Here is a 16,035-nt window from a genome sequence, read left to right as displayed (position 1 = left end):
TCTTTCAAAAGGAAACAATAAAATCTATTCAAATTTCTAGAAATACAAAATGATGGCTCATCTGATTTCCAATAAAAGAAATTCACACCAGAATCAAATTCACATGTAGATTTCCAATTTTTGTTCTCAAAAAATGTTTTAGGATCGAGTGTCTGTATTTATGACATGCAGGCTGTTTTGATCAATGGTAATCGAGTACGGGGTGAGCAGACATTTATCGGAATTGGGAATATTCCAAGAAATGCCGGCAAGCCAAGTGGTGTGGGATAGAGCCAGGAATAAAGGTCGTGGGCAATACGGAATCTTTCGGAATATTGGACTTGCCATGGGATGGTAGGCCTCGCCCTTTATTTATCAGTAGGGAATGTCTCCAAGAAAGCGTTTATTCTTTAAGAGTATATCATTACGTTGTTATTCCAATTAGATGTACAGAAGAGTCTTGTAATATGGAAGATGTCTTGTTATTTTCTTGAGAAGTCTTGAGAGCTTAGGAGGTAAGCTGCGGAGTGTTTTAGGTAGCGACGTTGATGGATGGTATTGATCGAGCCGTAATCCTTCTGATGCTCCGCGCCGAGCCTTTCGTTTTCCCTGATAATCCCTCGCCCTTATTGTCATGATGTTTTATTCTCGCTTATCGCTTGCGTAAAATTGTGCGTTTGTGTAATATATCAGATTTTACTGTTACTGATTTGTTGCCTGTCTGGAAATTGTAGCAGCTATAAATGAGTAAATCTCAATCCATCCATTGTGATCTACTTTGGTTCTAGGATTTGATTAGGTTTGGTGGGAGGGAAATGTTGTGTCCTCAGAGGGACGTTTTTGTTTCGCGCGCAGCTCGTGTGACGGATATATGCCCCGCGGGACCGCACCACTGACGTCTCCCCGCTCTGATTTATCACTACTTCTCAGGAAATACCTTTGGTACAACTACGAGAGATTCTTTACTGTCCGCTTCTGTTTCGTTTTATTTCCTTTGAGTGGCGGAGGCGCGATGATAATTTTTCACGCCGTTTCTGACTCATGCTCGGAAGCACGACGGTTTGATTAGATTTAGTTTTCGGCGAAGCTCGGGTGATTAAGTTGGTGTAATGGACAGAGGTTGTTGGTCCTTCTCTTTGTCCCGTGCTGCGTGCCGAGGGTGCATTCCGGTCGGAAACAGCCGAATTTCCAAAGGTAAACGTCGCACGGTTTTCCGCATGGGGCTCTAAATCGTCTAGTGATTAATTAGTACTTTATAGAAGCGAATAGAAGGTCATACTCATAGGAGGTGCAGTCAAAATTGTCATTGGTATTAATAGTCACAGTAGATAAGTGGTCACAATAGACAGGTTTTTTAATGCTTGGGTCAATGGGGAAAATTATCCATTTTTGTTACAGTTAAAGCATATCTATTAGCCATTCGTGGGATCAGAAGAACTTGGTCACATAAAACAGGTGGCCATTATAGATAGACAATGATTTTAATGCTAAGTGTGTCAATGGGAAAAATCATATAGTTTTAGTCATTATTAAGCTGTTCGTTATTATGCAAACATACTGTACCCGTCACAGTTTGAGTCGACTTGGCTGAACCCCATTCTCCAACTCCTGCCTGGTTTTACCTGGTTTCACCTGGTTTTCTTGAGCAGTGACCCTTAATGACTTTATCTCATTTGCAAATTTATGTTCAAGTGTAACCAAGCCATAACAATATTGAAAAAGCAAAACAATGGTAAGACTACTAAGAGTAAGATAAATAATGTGATGCTCAATAATAGTGTAGGAAGTCTGCTTACAATATTTGCGGAATGCTATGAATAATTTACGTGGAATAATGTAATATGCATGTCAAGGTGCCAACATGGAACGGTTCACTTCAGTTCATCCTCTGAACAGTTTTTAACACTATTAATAATAGTACCAGCGCTGAAAATACAAAATTCATAATGAATCATATGCTGGTTAGTGCAGGCACATGTATTTCTGATGTCTATCTGCACTTAACCTGCACTGGTCCATGTACTGGGTATATGCAGGTTAGTGCAGGTAAAATTGGAGCTGTGCAGGTATTTCTGATGTCTACCTGCACCTAACCTGCACTGGTCCATGTACTAGGTATATGCAGGTTAGTACAGGTAAAATTGGAGCTGTGCAGGTATTTCTGATTCTGAGTGGTGCAGATAAAATTTGTCTGGTGCAGGTGATTTTGAATGTTACTTGCACTAGACAGTAGGTGCAGGTATGTACAAATGTGTACGTACAGAAAAAAAGGTATTTCAAGCCCTGCATAGTCACAGGACTGCAATCAAAATTGAGTCAATTTGACTAGCCTGACATTTATGGTTCGTTACCTAATTAGCCAGTGTACCCTGTTAGGATTAATTACATGTACTACTAATGAGGCATAACTGTCATGGTCATGAATTGTCTGGTAGTCCCTACTGTATATATAGAATACTACACGGGGTATTCCGTATCGCCCGAGGTTCCAGCTTGACCGCGCGTCAGATCGCCTGACGACAGAAGGTCGAAGGGAGATCCGATCCGCGGTATTCATTTGAATACTTGAAACATTTGAAATATAATCATAAGCCAAGGAAGAAGCTACATAAAATGTACATTTTGGATATGCTCAATCAAGAATAAGATAGAGATGCATTTATATCAACAGTAAAAAGTAGTACACTGATATATTTAAGTTCTAACAACAACAGACAGCCCCATTTTTTTTCTTGTCAGGAACAGACAATACTCACCTGATGAGGCACCTGGGATCTGCCATTGATAGAAATTAGGTTACTCGGATCATCAGGCAGGGTAGTCAGGGGGTTACGGGTCCTTGGCTGTGGGGTGCATCTGAAATGGTCCAATTCTTTCTTAGTTGGACCATTAATAACTTAGAGAAAGGGACAATGGATACTCTCCAAGCAGATGCTTGTTTCAGGCATCTTTTTATACATGTAGGTCGGGGTTTTAATGTAGCTTTGAATTCTATTTTGCCAGCTTTTTGTATCAACAGGCAGGGTATTCAAGGGGTTACAGGTCCTTGGCTGTGGGGTGCATCAGAATGATGAAATGGTCTAATTCTTTCTTAGTTGGACCAAGGACATTATATAGTTGGTTGGATCAAATAACTTGCAGAAAAATTCATCAAGTGCAAAAAAGAAACCCAGATAAAAAATCTAGACCAAACACCCTAACCATTACACCACATGACCAGAACATTTCGAGCCCTGGCGCAGTACTGTGGCCATGATTTAGAGCTTAAACTACTGAGCTCCACCTTAAAGCTTGATAACCCCAGCAAAATCTAGGTCATCTCCCAGTGGATATATGGTTAAATCAATGGAAAGGGCCTTGGCTGGTCTAATGACCCACGAGGTGCCCAATTTGTTCCTGAAAGTCATCCTTTTTCTCCCGGAAATGCCACCACTCATCAAATTACACCTGCAAGGTAGGGCTTCTGGGTTAAAGGCCAAACATTACTTGGGTCATTAACGTACGGAGATAATTAAGACTGATTGACAATGAGAAGAAACTACAAATTAAGTGGCCTGGCTAGAACATTGCTTGCTACTTGAGTATCTAAAAGGTACCTCCTTGGTGCTGAAATACCTTCCATTGAAGAAGGGCCCAAAGTTACTACTACCTAGCTTTGGTTAGTCCCTTGGAAAATGCATGAAATGTCTGTCCCATGTTTAAGAAGCACGGTATAAAGAACCCACCACACTTATCGAAAAGAGTAGGAAAGGCCTAGGAAAAAAATATTGTGTTTCCTGTTTCCCAACCAATCCTAGAAAAAGCTGCCGACCCTAGTCTTTTGTGTGGACCCCTGAATGGGACATACCTTTTTTGGGGGGCTGATCAAGCTTTTCTAGTTCCATGATCTGACACCTGAGTGCTGAAACATTGTACAATTCTGGTTTTCCATCATTAACATACAGAAAATATAACTTACAGTCTTCCGTAAATAATTTCATCAGGTTGGAAGATACTTAGGGTATAGAATTTTCTTCTTACACAACCATAGAGTTTCTCACCTGCTTACGTTTCGATGTCTATCAGACACCTTCCTCAGAGCTTCTGACTGGAGTTCTGCAACTCACCGCTATTTAAATAGCGGCGAGTTGCGGAACTCCAGTCAGGTGAGAAACTCTATGGTTGTGTAAGAAGAATATTCTATACCCTAACTTACAGTCTTATTTATGGCGTCACCTGGGATATGTATAAATATTTAGGTCACATAAGTTGGGGGCAATTTGGAGCTGATCCAGACCCTTGTGATACCGCCCAACTTTAATATAGATCTATCTGATCTTTCTACATACATTTCTGAGAGCTTTAACTTTGGAGGCATTGCTCAATAAGATTGTGCACTAAAAATTTCCAGCCCTGTGTATGTTCCTGTTGTATCTCATGTACTGTAATTCCTGATTTTTTTTTTCTATACTTTAGATTCACTGTTTTCACTGTCACTTCTGTTCCGAGAACTTATCATTACAGTTAACAAACAATTCAGGACTTTCTTTTTCCTGCACCTGTCACCACCATGAATATATAGTTCCATGAACATGTCCATTTTTCTCAGACTGTGAAATTTTGCTACAGTGAACATAATGTGAATTACAGTATGACCTGACCCTGTTGTCTCCCCCAGGTGACCCCTGTACCATCTCATCTCAGGAGGAGCTAGACGAGGCCATCAGGCTGTACGAGATCAACAAGGACTCCGAACTCTGCATTCACGGTGAGAACAGCACAAATATCACGTTTGTACAGTCACTCAGTATAGGAAGGGTTGTCTTTTGGGTCCATTTGTGCATTTTTTGTTTGGTAACATCTGTGTCCATAATATCGCCACCTTGAGAAACAATGTGCTTAAAGATATTTTTACTGCAACATACTTTTGGTATGCACTTCTTCACACGTCAAATGTACATACCTAGGGTATGTTGCAGTAAAAATATCTTAAAGCACACTATTTCTAAAGGTGGCGATATTACATATGGACCCTGGTGATATTATGGACACAGATGTTATAGGAAGGGTTGTGTTTTGGGTCTATGTGTGCGTTTTTGTTTGGTAATTGTTTTTGACTTCAATCTTTGCATTCATGTTGCAAACAGTTCAATTTTTTTTAATTTTTACATTCACTGAGAATGTGAAGGTTATGTTTTGGGTTTTTGTGTGTGTGTGTGTGTGTGTGTGTGTGTGTATGGATAGCATAGGAACTTAGTCGTGAATGGATCTATGGTACTTGTGGGTCTGTGTGGCTGTTAGTCCTGACAGTAGGTTGACAGCATGTGGGTTGGGGAAGATTGACAGGTCAAAAATCTAAAAATCTGGCCAGGGAGCTACTAGAAATTAGAGCTTTACTGGGGGAATTCAGGAAGCTGACAGTCACTTACTTCATTAAGGAATGCCAGATTATTTTTTACCTTGACACTGAGAAGAAAAGGTTATGTTTTGGGTTCATGTGTGTGTGTGAGATACCTTTTGGGCTTAGGAGGATGTGCTATAGTAGGCTATTTTTAAATGTGTGAGCTAGAATTTAAAAAAATCAAAGAAAGATGTTGGTAATGATAAGGATAAGGTCACATTCAATGAATATAAAATACATAAAACCAGCTTATCTGAAGTGCAAGCACGTCTAACCCTCGTGAGACAGGGTACAACCGACAGTCAACCAGATAACATGTGACATGAAGCTAACCACTGATGGCATTTGTGCATATTTCTGAATATGTGTGCACACGTACACGTACACGTAGGGTGACATTTAGTTCAATACTCCCTCTGCAAATGCACATGACAAGTACAATACTTCTGTAATATATCTAAAAGCTACTCCTAACCTCACCGTAAGCTTGGCAGTCAGCTACCCAATTTGTCGATGGATCATAAGCCATAGCTGAAAGTACTGCAATAAGTCATTTTAGCAGCAGACAAGAATAACGTTAACCTTCTCTCTGCTGCATAACCTCATAAGGCCAAACCAATTTAATTTGTTGGTTCTTGGATTTTTTCAGAAAAAATACTAGTATGAAGCGACAGGGCGAAAAAAAATAAAAATAAAACAGGTCTAGGCATCCTATTACAGCCCAAAATGCTACGAAGGGAGACATGAAGTCAACTCAAAAGGCTTGGTTAATATTTAAACAATGAATTTTGAACTTTTGATCAAACCACTGTATTGATAGATGGTAAAAACTGTAACAACTAGGAAGAAAAGAACTCAACAATAGAACAACAATAGAAATATTTCAAAGCAGTGTTTTTTAAAGAACTGACAGAGAAAGAAAATGATGAGTGGTGCAGGTAAAACCTGTCTGGTATAAATGATTTTGAAAACTAGAAAAGTAACATTTGCAAAGCAAATGCATAATGTTTACCTTCGCATATGGTCTGCTCTGTTAATTCTCACTCAAACACATTCACACATATGGTGACAGGAGTCTAAATCCCTCCTACTATAAAATTGCAACATAATGTAACCCAATACCAGTTACCATGGTGAGAGAGGGTCTGGTTCAGGTCATTGACCAGGTCAGAGGTTACTGTTTGGAGAAGAAGAAGAAACTGAGAAAAAACAATATATTTTCCTTTGGTAAACATAATTACCAGATTTACTGTAAGCATTTTAAGCCCTCAGGACCCTGAACTAAGGGCAACAGCCAATCAGTGCCCTTGTTACTTTAACAGGCAGTAACAACATGGGCCAGGATATGCATGGATGTAAAAGCTTGATTGATTGGTGCACTTTCCAACCAGACTTCAACATGTCGTCAATTCCTCATAGCTATGATAATTATGAATTCCTTTTTATCCTTAGTGTCTATTATTATATCGTAAGACTTTTATGGTAGAATAAAGTGTAAAGTAACGTTAGAAATTTTGAAGCTACCGTTAGTGTTCCTGTTGTTGGTTTATTAGTATTACTAGGGGTAATTTCGTCAATGTCATGAGTTCCAGAAGGGGTTAATTGATTGGTCCATCTGTGCTATAGGAACCCAATGGATTTGGTACATCCTCCGCATGCTTAATGAGCAAGGGTTCGCCATAGCCTGGAAACCAGAGCACGTCGGCAGAATGTACTGCGCCTGCGCAGAATCCGGATTTTTCACAGTTTTTGTTGGATTTTTGATCAACGTTGCATTTAATTTTGCATGTTGCAGACAATATTTTTTCCGACATAACATTTGGAAACTACAGATGGGATGTTAACCTTATATGCGCGAATACAACCTTATATGGGACATTCTGCGGAATTGCTTATATATATATGCACAATATATTACGGATTTCGCGCAGGTGCAGTACGTTCTGCCAACGTGTTGGAAACCAGGCTGTTCCCAGGTCCCACAAAGGCCAGATTATTGTCCCTCAGGCCAACATACCCCAAAGAAAGTTTGCCATATCTCTTTAAAGGTTCCTTACTAACTAGCAGGCAAAATCATAAGATAGACTCATGTACATGTAGCTAGGCAGGCATAGGTTACATGTAGCTTACAATGCCAAGCAAAACCAGGTGAAGTAGCCCTGGGAGAGCCTGAGAGTCTGAGACCCAGGCTAGAGAAATCCCAGTTTGCAGCCTTGGGAGAGTCTGGGGACCAGGCTAGGCTAGTATTCTCCTGGCTCCGTGGTCCTATTGGGTTCCCTGGGACTGTTGTACCTAAACCTGTAAAGGAAACATTTGCAGCAGCTGAGTTTAATATGCAGAGAAGAGAAGCTTGTTGCTGTTTCTGTGGATACATCTGTGGTAGTGTTGGTACCAAGCATGGGTGGAGGTGGGTAAGAATACAACTCTTGGTTTAACTTACCATATTTTGTTGTTGTTTACTCTTCAATATTTACTTAATATACAGAAAACAATGATATTATGACTCTGTATAGATTGTAGGTGTTTACTGATGTTTTGCCTTGAAGGCTATGTTGAAGTGAGGATGGTTTCCAGACATTTTAATATGATTAATCGTTTAGACTTGTTGGGGATTGCATTGGGTATGAAGGTCATTTGGCAAGGTCAAACCTTATTATCATGGCAAGGTATCATCTTACGTAACCTGGGTGGCGGTTGGTTACCTAGAGACACCACTAGTGGTACCAAAGATGCTAAATAATTTGTGACATCTAAATATAGCAAATGTGCACAAAATTATACGTTTTTATAAATTAATAGGATACTGGTAACCAGTAATCTTCATTAAGTCATATTGGACTGTGTGATATTATTTCCTAATACGAAAGCTTACAAAATAAAGTAAATTAAATTTTGTAAAATATAGTAAAATACCTTTTCAACATTCTTTAAACAATCGCTCAAGTTTTTAAGGGTGCTCAATTCAGTTGTATATCATTTCTGTGAGAAAGTCTATAGTATTGTTAATATCCAGCTACTGTAAAATGTATATTTATTGGTACCACCAGAAATTTGGGGGACCATGGGTCAGTTAGTTTTTGCTCAGTTTGAAAAAAAAATGCAGAAAATATTTACTGATGATACAGATGTGATAAAATGTCAAAAACATGAAGATTTTGTATGCCAGAATATCTTCGTTTCTGTTGTCAAAATCCTACTATACTAAGAATTAAGAGAAAGTACATGTATTTCTGACAACTTGCAATTTTGCAGGTAATAGAAATATGTATTTTGAGCCCAGGTATTCTAATTGTCATGCGAAGTCAGTCCTTGTTTGATTATTCCTGGGTCTGAGTAGATTTGACACCCTCGGCTTTTGTCTCATTCCTGTAAGTAAAGTTTATTGACACTTGCCGGCCACAATGGCACATCTTGTAATTACGATGTCAGAAGACATTTTACCCGAGTGACTGTTAGGGGTTATGTTTAATCATTGGAATTTGTCTGATGTAGGTGTCTATGCTTTAAATAGAATCTGATCATATTTATTATTCAGAATGAAATTATGTCAGTCTCAGTTTTATCATGATATATGAAGTGTGTACAATTTTTAAAGCAAAGGGAAAAGAAACCATAATATTGAAATATCTCACTAAAGCTATAACTAAGAAATTTTAACTTAAAAATTCTCACAAATAAAATGCCATAAATGATATATGTACTGTCAAATGTAAATTTGTCGTCTCCTTATTATTGGACAGAAAAAGACTATCTTAAATTTAAAAAAAAAACAATAAAAAAACTTGTGAATTTTAGTTTTTTGTTTTTGCAAATGAACTAACCAACCTAGATTGCTACAGATAATAAATTTTGCATTAATATCATATTATCTCTGAGAAATTTATGATATGAATATCAATCCTGAAAGGAAATATTCTGAAGCAAAGCTTGAGTTTCACTGGCCTCCATATATCAAATACCTGGGCCACACCAATTCAATTTGTTGGTTCTCGGATTTTTTCAGAAAAAATATGAAGCGACAGGGCGAAAAAAAATAAAAACAGGTCTAGGCATCCTATTATAGGCTTAATTGCTACAAAATGAGCCATGAAGTCAACACAAAAGGCTGGGTTGAAATTTAAACATTGAATTTTGAACTTTTAATCAAAACACTGCAATGATAGATGGGAAAACTGTAACAACTAGGAAGAAAAGGACTTTCCTCAACTGTTGGGGGCAAAATATGAGCATTTTTCAGTTGATTCAGGACCAGAATAAATTTTTTTTTTTTGCAAATCAGAAAAAAACGAAGAGGCGAATCCGAGAACCAGCAAATTAAATTGGTGTGGCCTCAGAAGACATTTTACCAGAGTGACTGTTAGGGGTTATGTTTAATCAGTGGAATTTGTCTGATGTACAATGTAGGTGTCTATGCTTTAAATAGAATCTGATCATTTTATATTCAGAATAAAATGTCAGTCTCAGTTTTATCATAATTTATATGTTAAAAATTATTATAACGTGTGTACAATTTCTACTGTAACAGCAAAGGGAAAAGAAACCATATTATAGATATATTGAAATATCTCACTAAGGCTATAGTATTATGAAGAAATTTTAAGATGAAAAATTCTCACAGATAAAATGCCATAAATGATGTCAAATATAAATTTGTTGTAAATTCAATTCCTTATTTTTGGACAGAAAAAGACAAAGGCCTATCTTAAATTAAAAAAAAAAAACAATAAATAAACTTGTGAATTTTAGTTTTTTGTTTTTGCAAATCAATTAACCAACCAAGATTCATACAGATGATAAGTTTTTTCTTTCATATTACCTCAGAGAAATTTATGATATCAATCCTGAAAGGAAATGTTCTGAAGCAAAGCTTGAGTTTCGCTGGCCTCCATGTATTAAATACCTGGGTCACACCAATTTAATTTGTTGGTTCTCGGATTTTTTCAGAAAAAATATGAAGCGACGGGGCCAAAAAATAAGAAAATAAAAACAGGTCTAGGCATTCTATTATAGTCCCAAATGCTACAATAGGAGCCAGCACAAAAGGCTTGGTTGAAATATAAATGATGAATGATGAACTAATCAAACCACTCAGTCTGCATTGATAGATGGAAAAACTGTACTAGGAAAAAAAGAACTTTTCCTTGACTGTTGGGGGCAAAATATGAGCATTTTTGAGTTGATTCAGAACCAGAATCTTTTATTTTTTTGCAAATCTTAAAAAAAGAAGATCCGAAAACCAACAAATTAAATTGGTGTGGCCCTGGATGTTAAAAAAGCCACATGCACCAGAGACGTGTCATGAGTCATTGGGTCTCAGTTTTCCAAGCAGAGGTCAGGAGGTCACATTGCTGAAACATACATTAAACAGTTTAGGGTTTCATGTATCTGGACATAGTCCTGCATATAGAAGGGTGCTAGGCTGAAAACTGGGAATAATTTGATAAATGTAGGTCAGCAGGGTCTGACATACGATTTCTGTTTCTTGTAATATCATTTCTGAGTTACTGGAATTTTTTCCTGCAAAGTAAAATGTTTAATTTGACATATTACAGTAGTACAAAATTGTGTACATTGTAACTTTTTCATACAACACTTAAAAAGCTTCATCATGTAACATTAGGATGATACAAAAAGTCAATTTTTTTTTACAAAATAAGTTGAATCAACTGCACTCCATTGCAAATACATTCAGGAAACGTAGGCGCCAAAATATCAAGCTGGAAACAGATGTCAGCCATATTTGTTTACATTCTGGTATTTTGTGGTGGTACTATAACTGAATGCACCTCGTGTAGTATGTTTTAGTGACTGCTATAGATGTCAAAATGTTAGATAATTACACAAATATGTTGAAAAGTGGAAGTAAACTACAATCACGTGAAATTTTTTTTCAAGTAAAATTAACGTACAAAATATAAGATAATGCCCTATAGCTAGGGGCCTTTAAGTTTAAAACTTGATGTAACAACTATACAAATGTAGATGTAGCCCCAGTGTTTGTTGTCAGCCTTGTCAACATATCAAGATATAGTGTGGATCAAAATAACTTTTTGATTGATGCAGGGGCAGATATGTTACAGAAGGATTAGGGACCAGTCACTAATTGCCGTTACATGTAGGTCCATAGGCTTACCCTCCTAATCTCTGATACATGCCTGCCACGGCCTTATATGGGCATGGCTGAAGGGACAATCCATGAAGGGTTGTAAAAGGGGGTGATAAAATATCAGGCAATTTTTTTAAAATTTTCTAATCATTTATATAGACTTCTTGTGTGTGTGTGTCATTTTGATGTTAAATCCCTACCAAATGTCTTTTGGAAAATATCTCTGTCAGGAAACATTAAATATTCTTATGTATGTATCCCCCATGTCCATTATTGCTTCAGATGTTTTTGGTTTACCCCTTCGCAAAGAATTTCTTGACAAAATCCAAAGTTAATACACAGCTGTCATGATAGCCTCCTCCTGCAGTACCACTCACCGTCTCTAGAGGTCCTTCTTCAGTTAGCATCCAGGGAATGCAAAGCATCAAACATGGCACGATTTTACACAATTTCAAAACAAGCAACAAAAGTTTTCAAATCAGAACTAAACATTCTTTAACCAATCAAATCACAATATTTGTTGACAGCGGTACTACATATCTTTATTTTTGTCAGCGTACCCTGTGTAAACAAGTAATTATACCCATGGATGGATATAATCATCCTTGCAGCTGTCGGTAAGGATCATCCCCCTGATAAGTAATGGTATCTCCCTGTACAATTAAACCTCCCCTTCCTGAAGGACAGATTACCCCAACAACTTTCTCTCGCCTGGCAGAAAAACAAGTTGAGAAGACCTCTCTATTTGTCAAGACGACTTCCTCTCCAAGTCTTTTTTGCTGAGCTCCAGTTTCTTTAGCCTGTGTGTCATTGTTTGAGTACTGAGTGATATCTAAATACCGGTGTCGGCTGGTAGTAGGGGGATGGACGACTGGACAACGTGAGATTTCCTGTCAGAGTTGAGCAGAGATAGGACCGGTAGATAGACGGATGCGTCTGCAAAGTCGAAACTTCTTTTGAAAAGAGGAAACCGTTGGGTTTTGAATTTGCAGCGGAGCAGAGATGCCATTTCGAAAGCTGTTCCTAGAGACTGGTGAGTAAAATGTATTGTGCGATCTGTTTTTATTTTTTTGTTCCACTGCCGCAATTTTGAATTCATTTATAGTTGAAAGATGAATTTATACATGAACATGCAGGGCTGGAAATACCACTGGTCTTGATTTTTCCACCGGCCCAATTCCATTGTAGTTTTATAGAAATTCATTGAACTTTATTGCATGACAATCAGGCTAAAGTGTTTGATTTAATAACTAGTATAACTACTTCATTTATCAAAGCACAAACAAGCACATTCATACAAAGATCATAATCATAGTTGATCTGTGAAAGATAACAAGTGTGAAAGTATTTCCTGTGGCTAAAGAGACTCTTAAGTAAGTCTTAAGAAGGAAGAAAGATTAGAAAATAATTGTTGAGGATAAAGTTTTTAAAGCTTTCTAATGATTTTAATATGTAGAATAGTTTAATATTCATATTAAGAAGATTTAAAGAATACAAACTGCTTGCAGTACTAGAATATAAATGTGACACACACAAAAAAACACAGTAAAGTACAAAATGTAATCCTTTCATTGTCTGCTGTTTTATTTGAGTCAGACTCCAAAACATGGGAGAAAGTTATCAATGTGTATGTCAAATTCATAATTATATTTGCCATACAAATACATGGGCAATGTTTTGAAACCATTGTAAGAAATACTGTCATCAGGCTGGTAAATTACTAAAGAATACTAGTCTATATACCATCGTAAATATCATTAATAATATATAGAACAGAATGATGTAGCTAAGTTGTAATTTTCAACAAAATTAATTATTCACAAATGATATTCCGTCAAACATAAATATCAGTTTGTACACTTAGTGTAGTACATTGTAGCAGACAATATGAGCTGACTGGGATTCCTCTATACTATCACATGGTGCCCAGGCTATATATTTAGACAAGGGGAAATGACTGTTGTTATAATGGTAATTTGGGACAAGTGCCAGTCTACTGTGGAGATAAGAATAGCCCACACTATCCAAGACTGGAAGTTACAAAGGGTTTGGTGACAGGAACATGGCAAAAATTGGCAGTCTGTAGGCCACTTAAAGGCATCCAATATTCCAGCGCAGCAAAATAAAACATATTCTGGATGAGGAAATCGGTCTGATATTGACCTTTACTGTCATTTCTAAGCACATTTTTGTCATCATTTTATAGTTCGTGCTTTTGAAATAGCCCCAAAAAGCTGTTTATTTTTGGTACCACCAATAAAAAACTAGAACCAGCCTACGATTCAAAATAAGCAACTGATTTCCACCAGTGACAATCACATTTTTGCCTCACAGATATCAGTATGCTATGGGATAGGGTGGATTGAACTTAATACATGTACATTAAACTGATCAGAAAGTTGACTTTGAAAATCCAATTATACTGCCTTAAAATCATTTTGGGCGCTTTTAATAAATCTGACCAGCTCTAAACCATAAATATTTGTCTGACCCTTTCAGCTGTGGACCAGGTACAAAATGTACATGTAAGTCTCTGGCGTGAAGAAAATATTTGCATGGCCCTTTCATCAGTGGACCACTGCATGTCCTTGGTTTCTGAATATTATTTGTAAGTAAAAATGTAGCAAGAAAGACAACATGAATTTGAAAGTAGAGGGCTAGTACTAGTAGGTCTTGAAGTTGAAAGGTATAGACTTTCCTTCAAACTCTTTTTGCTCGTAGTAGGAAGCACTTGCCTTGCTGTTGCAATAAGTTTTCAAGATTTATACTAGTATTTCAGGGTTGTGAACTTGACGTTTTACTTGTTATCTGGCTGTAAATCACAAATGTAATCGCAGCTGCTGGTGTTGCACAGTTGTACCAGTGTAACAGGCCAGACTGTACCCCTGCTGGTCAGAATGTACCCGGGTGTACACTTTGGCACTGGAGTACAATCATAAATACTCCGGCCTGTTACACTGGTTGACCTTTTCAAATTCAGAAAACCGGTAATATCTACATGATTGTATAATGGCGAACTGTTTGGCAATGTACACATGAATTGTTATTATTCATTAATTGCAGTGTATTAGATGTACAATGTATACTAGTATTAAATTTGTATGGCCCAAAGCTATTACTTAGTATTAGGATTGTTGCTCTTGCCAATGTAGATCTTGAGCCTGATGAAATCAAGCTCAAAGTAGCCGCCTGACTATTCAACCCTTTAGATCTTACATTTGTAGACAGCAAATGTAACTCTTGCCTTGGAGGTTGTACTTGACTGGTCTGGCTAATGCCATGATTGTATCAACTGACATTCGAATGTCTGAGAGTTTAAATAGGCCTATGGGAGTCATGGGTTTTTGTGTTGTGGTTGCAATAAAAAAGTTCTGTTTTTCAGTTTCACACAAAGTGACTTTAATCTTACTGGCCTTACATGTATGAGGGCCTGCATGCCCTTTTTCGTAAGGCGTAATCAGGCCTTCCTAGTCTTCGTAATCCGTAGGCAGTCTCCCCGAAAATCAACGTAAATCGTAATAGTACATCAGTCATAATCAGCTCTGAGTCTTAAACGTAATTCGTAATTGGCGGCAAAAATTTTGCATAATTTGTAATCACTACCCCCCCCCCTCCCCCATGCAGGCCCTCATGTATGTCATCAATCCTTGAAATCATGTCAAAATTAATGGCAAAAATCCTTGACTTCTCAATTGTTTAGACTTAATAGTTATACGTGTTCAAATAAATGAGCCTTAAAATGAGCTACCAAGTCCATTTATGACCTTAACTGTTTTGGTTTACTAATTGTTTACTTATTACTCAACTGGTCGAAGGTCAAAAAACTTTCAGTTTTTGTTATCGCGCTCCCCTCCCCATGTGGTTGTGAACAACTCAGAATGGCTGTCCATATGTGCAGTATAGTAGGCAGTTTCGTTAACTTTGTGCTTTCAGTTTTTGTGTATTTTTAGGTTGTATCTGTTTAAGAAATAGGTCCCCTTAGATTTCTCTGTATGGTTGTGTAGAGTTAAAATGTTCTGTTTAAGTTTCGTATAATAATGTGCGTAATCACCATGATATGCAAAAATGGGGACATTATCATTTTGAAAGCATAGTTGCATATACATAGTGTCATTACTAATTTTTCATAGTGAACTCTCGACCACATTTTGACACTGCAAAACTATAATACATGTATATCACTAAAACTACTACTGTAACAAAGATTAAGTTGTAAAATTTGGGTAAGTCCAATTTTTTGTGTCGGTAAGCAGGCCTAGGAAAAAATGTTGTGTTTCCTGTTTCACTTTCAGTCCTGAGAAAATTAGGGTTGGTAGGTAGGGGTTATCTTTTTTTTTTTTTAGACTTACATTGTACATGTAAGTGATATCTACAGTATGTAGGGTTTGAACCTATAAAATACAGAATAACAAAGTAAAACTTGCATGAGGACACTGTTATTTCAATGTCGATGTTAGAAAACCAATTATACAACATTTTATCTCTCAGGTGCCAGATCATGGAGGTAGAAAAGGTTGATCAGCTCAAAAAATTGAATTATTTATGTCCCTTGTAGGGGTCCACCCCCCCC

The 16,035-nt window shown here is 37.3% G+C and overlaps 1 protein-coding gene across 6 annotated transcripts in view; it reads left to right on the top strand.

Moving 5' to 3' along the window:
• Positions 1–16,035, top strand: part of LOC109472632 (protein kinase C iota type-like) — a 78,289-nt gene that overhangs the window by 6,689 nt on the left and 55,565 nt on the right. For 5 of the 6 annotated variants that reach the window (XM_019772460.1, XM_019772459.1, XM_019772458.1 and 2 more), the window contains exon 4: positions 4,637–4,726. In XM_019772460.1, coding sequence (XP_019628019.1) covers positions 4,637–4,726 — 90 coding nt within the window. Of the gene's footprint in view, positions 1–4,636; positions 4,727–12,185; positions 12,499–16,035 lie in introns of those variants that run through there. The other variant, XM_019772464.1, reaches the window with a different exon arrangement.

The sequence above is a fragment of the Branchiostoma belcheri genome, unplaced genomic scaffold (assembly GCF_001625305.1).
Source record: "Branchiostoma belcheri isolate BF01 breed outbred unplaced genomic scaffold, Haploidv18h27 scaffold28, whole genome shotgun sequence".
NCBI lineage: Eukaryota > Metazoa > Chordata > Leptocardii > Amphioxiformes > Branchiostomatidae > Branchiostoma > Branchiostoma belcheri.
Note: the sequence above shows the minus strand (reverse complement) of the source record. Positions and strands in the feature narration are given on the sequence as shown.